This window comes from Sceloporus undulatus, unplaced genomic scaffold (genome assembly GCF_019175285.1).
Source record: "Sceloporus undulatus isolate JIND9_A2432 ecotype Alabama unplaced genomic scaffold, SceUnd_v1.1 scaffold_1200, whole genome shotgun sequence".
NCBI classification, from domain to species: domain Eukaryota; kingdom Metazoa; phylum Chordata; class Lepidosauria; order Squamata; family Phrynosomatidae; genus Sceloporus; species Sceloporus undulatus.
Genome location: NW_024804120.1, coordinates 1 through 5,686, shown reverse-complemented (window position 1 = coordinate 5,686; position 5,686 = coordinate 1). Strand labels below are relative to the sequence as shown.

General features: G+C 52.3%; 1 protein-coding gene across 1 annotated transcript; it reads right to left on the bottom strand.

The window, feature by feature from the left end:
* Positions 1–1,404: 1,404 nt before the first annotated feature.
* Positions 1,405–5,395, bottom strand: LOC121917857 (serine protease 55-like; the record flags this gene model as incomplete). The annotated part of the gene is made up of 3 exons (XM_042443973.1): positions 1,405–2,666; positions 4,167–4,306; positions 5,074–5,395. Coding segments are annotated over 3 exons (819 nt in total), but the record flags the coding sequence as incomplete, so codon positions are not given.
* Positions 5,396–5,686: the final 291 nt, after the last annotated feature.

Below are 5,686 nucleotides of genomic sequence, written 5' to 3'. Positions count from 1 at the left end.
CTTCCTCTGGGGTCTCTGGTAGCTTGGAGTGGCTATGCCAGGTTGAGCCTCCCTTCTCCAAAATGCTTGGGGGACCAAAGTGTTTGGGGTTTTGGAATATTTGTGGCTGCATAGTGCGATGTCTTGGAGCTGGGGCCTAAAGTCTGGACACAAAATGCATTTAAGTTTGGCCTTATACACATAGCCTGAAGGTAATTCCATGCACAATACTTTTTGATAGTTTTGTGCATGAAACCAAGTTTGTGTACATGAACCCTCAGAAAGCAAAGGTGCCTCTCTCTCAGTTTTGGATTTTGGAGTATTTTCGATTTTAAGATTCCAGATAAGGAAGACTGTCCCTAAGGAGCAGCCTAAAGCTGCCCCTTTTAATGCCGGATCAGGGCCATGGCATCTACATGCTGCGGCCACGATCTCTGCTTTCCGCAGCGCAAAAAGGAGCTGCAAAAAGTGGCTCCTTTTTGCACCCTGGAAATGGCGCCAGAGCTGCAGCTTTTCCGCACGCCTTTGGTGCTGTGTCATGTAGACACAGTGGCAGAGGAGAGCACCATGAAGCTGCGCACCATGTGGAGCCGTGTGCGGCATCATATCGGCCTCGGGGCAGAGTCAGGGCATGCGTCATGTGGATGCCATGCTCCAACTCTGCCCCTAGGCTGGCCTTAATAGCCAGTTTTTCCAGCACCTATATTTGGGGTGGGGGTGAGGGAGGAAGACAAGGTGAACATTGAGCTTAAGCAGAATTAATACTTAAAAACCCTCAGCAACAGCCAGCAGGTCGGCACTTTGCTTTGAAGGTTATAAAGGGGAGGTTGTGGAGCAGAAGCCCATGGATGCCCTTTGCCCAGAAAGCCCCCTTATTGCCCTCAATTGGTGCAGGGATTGCGCATGCTTTGGACAGAATTTGCTGGAATGGATTAATCCCTTGGCCCCAAAGAACTGATTTGTTAGCACTGATTGGTTAAGTAATTCAAACCTGCATTCAGAAATGCCAGCATTTAGCATCTAAATGCCCCATGATGGCTCTGGAAGCCCCTTCCCACTGAGACCAAAATGGCCCCCTCCTTGTTGTCCTTTGAGACCTTCCTCTTCAGACAGGAGTTCAAAACAGTTTGCAAAAGATGCCTTTAGCCTGTTGTATTATTTTAAAGTGTTTTGTGCATGAAACCAAGTTTGTGTTCATGAACCCTCAGAAAGCAAAGGTGCCTCTCTCTCGGTTTTGGATTTTGGAGTATTTTTGGTTTAAGTGGTTTTGGGGTAGTTTTATCTTTTAAAATTGTATTCTGCTTTTAAATAAATGGTCTGTTTTAATATTATAATAGTTTAATTCCCTTTTAATGGTCACTTTTGCAGGTTTTTAATTGTACTGTACTGTGTTTTTTAATCCCAATTTTTTCTGGAGGGGAGGAAATAGGATACTACGGCTAGTATTACTACTACTGTACTACTAATAAATGCAAAATAAATGAGCAACATTTTCCAATGTCTAATTGATTTCATTTGCAAATTTGCAAAGGATACATACTAATTTAATCATTTAGCATATCAACAAATGGCTCAATTCACAAATCACTTTTATAAAAGTTCTCTTACCATTTTAAGGATGAAAAGACTACCATTTTTGCTAGCTTCAATGCTAATGCTCCTCTGTTTCGAGACCCCAACTTTGGCGGCAGCAGCAGCTGGTAGTTCCCAAGTTTGAAGGTGCAGTAAATGTGCTCTGGGTCTTAGGTTGACCTTTGACCTGGTGGGACCCAAACTCCTGGGTCTGTTTGGAGGGCAAGGCTTTGGACGTCACTGTTTGTGGGTACACTGCTCCCAGGACATGGAAGCCCACAAGCCCCCATGCAATCCCTTGGAGCTAATTGCCTCTGAGCACTGGAAGAGTTCTGCCAGCCAGGAAGCAGATGCCTCCCTTTCCATCTGGAACTGGGGAGGGAGGCTGTCCTAGAGCAAGGGATCTCTGTCTGTGGGGGATCCTTTGGGGGTCACTAAGACCCTGACATGGCAGCCCCCACAACGTGAGACAAGGATAGTCCTGGCGCTGCCATGTCCTTCCCTGCTTAGATCCCTTCCTCCTTCTTCTTTGTCCCTCCTTGCCACCCATTTTTATTCCTCAGACTTCCTCCAGACTCACTCCCTTCCTTTCCCAGCCCACAAGAAGGGTCAGCCATAACTATCCAAGAATATTTATTTACCCTCCAAGACCCCCCCCCCACCATGTCCAGAGACAGACCACCACCATGCTTTCCCAGAGTCCTTTGTGGCACAGCCATGGCATGGGACTGGGAGGGCCTGGGCCTGTCTCCTCAAGGCTAGGGCCACACCAGGGCCAGCGCCAGGCCCCCCACCAGGCCCCAAAGCAGGAGCGAGAGGGCCGCCCTCCGTCCACCCCCAGTGCCCACGTCGGCCCACATGTCCCCCTCGGCCACCTCTGTCTGCCCCATGGCCCCGTGGACGGGGGCGTGGGGGGTCTGGGGCACCCGGAAGGGGTGTCCGTCGTGGGCGGCTGTCTGCTCCATCCAGGAGTGGTAGTTGGAGACGCGGGTGTAGACGCCGGGGCTCTTGGTGGCGGCACAGCTGCGGCCCCAGCTGACGATGCCCACTTGGTACCAGCGCTTCTGGGGGCTGCTGCTGGGGGGCCGGCACATGAGGGGACCCCCACTGTCTCCCTAAAGCAGGAAGGGGAAGGGTGGGAGAGGAAAGAGGGGAGCATCACTGAGCACTTCAGAAGTGGACAGGCCTCTCCCCCATCTGTGGCTGATTTGAGGAAGGGGCAAAGCCCCCCCACCCCATGGCTAAACCCCTCCTTTGCGGGGAGAAGGAAGAGAGAACTAGGAGCCATCTTTGCCTCCCTGTGCCAAGCAGGAAAGAGCTGAGTTCTTTGGACTGCATGTCCCAGAATCCTATGTATTCTGGGAGCTGCCATCCAAAAAAGTAGATTTTCCAAATTCTGGATAAGACAAAACATAAGCGGAAAACAAGACTGACCCAGAAGGGACGGATTCTGTCTCTTCACCTAGAATCACACAGAATGGTTGAGTTGGGAGAGGACTCCCTGCGGTCATCTTGTCCATCCATCCTCCTGCTGCCCCTTCTCTAAGGCCACTTTGAGCCCCCTTTGCCTCCTGTCCTCCATCCCAATATGATAGAAATGGTCCTCTGAGCTGAAATGTCCTGCAATGTACCTTTCTAAAGAGGAAAGGCGCAAAGTCTGGGCAAAGAGACCTTAACCCTCTGAGAGAAACACAACTACAGAGATGCATGTGTCTTCTCCTGCAAGACATTGCCTGAAAGTCCAAGGGTTTAGATGAGTGTTAAGGTGAATGCTGGCATTGATCTGCCCACTGGACCTCAGGACTGGAGTCAGGGTGCCCAGGCGTCCTTTCTTCTAAAGGGGAATGCCCCTTTGGACGGCTGGAAAGCTTTCCCAATTATATAGGTTGATTAAGAAGGGGAGGGAAGGAGGCAATGGAGGGGGGAGCGGTCCTTCCAAAAAGACCAAAACGAGGGCATCAAGCAGTTCAGGAAGATGGGCAATATGTTGATTTTACAGAGAAAAGCATGGCTGTGTTAACTACTTAATTAGTTAAGAGCTACTTCCTGCATGTCTTGGGTTTTGACCATCCCTTATTGCTATTTTGAAAAACTGGCAACGTATTTGCACTTAGAGAATCTTAAAATCGGAAGAGACCCCCCCCCAGGGTCATCTAGCCCCCCACCATTCTCCTTGAATTCCCATGGCTCCATTCTTTGCAAGGGTACAATTGGCAGGTTTGTGAGGTATTTAGAATTATCTGCCAGGGAACAGTAGGTGCCTCTCCAAACTACAAATCCCAGGATTCCATCGGAGGATGGAGCATGATGGTTGCAGAAGTACTCTAGCTTTGAGAGCAGTGTAGTTGGAGGGACGGAGGGAGGGTCGCCAGCTATGTCCTGATGGTCCAAGGAAGGGGAGGGGAACTGTGTCTGCTTTTCCTCCTCTTTCCCCTCCTTTCCCTTAAGCCCCATCTTGGCCTTCTCTGGGGTGGCCCCATATCTCATCCACCTGCAGCAAACCATAAGGCCTTCTGTGGAAGAACGTGGTCCTTTTGGAAAGCTGTTCTTTTGCAGAGAGACAGGCGGGTGAAGGGTGAGTCAATGGGCCAGGGGAGAAGGTGGCCCTCTCCTACCTGGCAGGCGTCGCGTCCGCCCTCCTCGTACCCGGCGCAGACCATGTTCCTGGTGATGGAGTGGAGCCAGCGCAGGCACAGCGTCCAGTCCACCATGCCCACCTCCACATCCAGCAGCTCATAGGAGCCCTGCTTTATGTCTGGTTAGGGGGGGGGAGAGAAAGAAAGGGGAGACCCCACTCATGCAAGGCTGCTGGGGAGCTAGAAATCAAAACATAGGACCTAGCCCCCAGGGACAGCATCTGGAAGGTCAGCAACGCCTCTCTTTTTAAGAGAAGAAGCTTTCCAGGTATTATACCACTCTGATTCCACTTCAACTGCCTTGGTCTCACCATAGGGAATCCAGGGATGTGTGGTCTGGGGAGGGATTAAAGCAGAAAGAGCTCTAGTGCAGTGGGTTCAGGGAGAGGGATGCAAGGCCCTCCACAAACTACAACTCCCAGGATTCCTTAGGATGTTGCCATGGCAGTTGGAGTGTCATCAAACCCTTGCAGCCGAGGGGGCCTCCAGTCTGCAGCATCCCTTGCCAGATGTGTGCAGAGTGGTCCAAAGTCAGCAGGTGCATGCATACACATCCAGGCTGCAGGGAAATCTGAATTCGATGATGATGATTCTCTTGGCTAATCCAAAAGAGAGGCAACCATTGTCCAGTTGAAGCCTGGAATGAGCAGAATTGGCTTCCCTTCACTGCCTGGACTTGGGGCTGACTTGGCTGGGAATGCCAACAAGAGACCCCTGGACAAGAGTGTAGTCCATCCTCCTGCCAGCCACAGTGGCCATCCAGGTGGCCCATGGGAATCTCACATCCAGGGCAGGAGGCAGTGGGTCCTTTGGGGCCTTCATGGGATAAGAGGGACAGAGAGGCCACCACCCCGCCCCACATCGGGGGTCCCAGCTGGGGGCTCACCGGGATGCGTCAGCCCCCACCCTGCAACAAAGCAGCTCTGCCAGAGGTTGTCGTCGGGGACGATGGTGCGGTCAGGGAGGCAGAGTGCGCTGTGGTACCAGCTGTAGGGGATGGGCTCCTCCAGCAGCAGGAGGGCAATGTCGTTGTCGTAGGTCTTTGTGTTGTACAGCGGGTGCACATGGATCTTCCGCACCCAGCGGGTGACGTTATGCCGCCCGAGGAGGGTGCTCCCGGCTGCCACCTTGACAGTCTTCCTGAGGAACAAGGGAACGAGGAGGGCGAGGCAGAGGAGGAGGAGGGAAAAGGAAGAAGTGATCAACCCCTACAAAGCCGGCTCACCGGCCTCCCTGAAGAGGACGCCACCCGCCCTCTTTCCATCTGGGCAGCGGCCCGGAGGACTCTCTCGCCGCCGGAGGACGCCCCGGAGGGCTTTGGCCGCACTTTCCACCTGGTCGGCCCAAGGACTTGATCTCCATCAGCGCCAGTACCGCCCAACTGTGCGGGTGGGAAGCCTTTTTGGGGGGAGGAACGGGAATTATTAGTTTCTGTTAAATTTTGTTGGGTTGTGTAGGGGTTTTGTAATTTGTTTATTAGGGAATGACCCTTTTTTCCT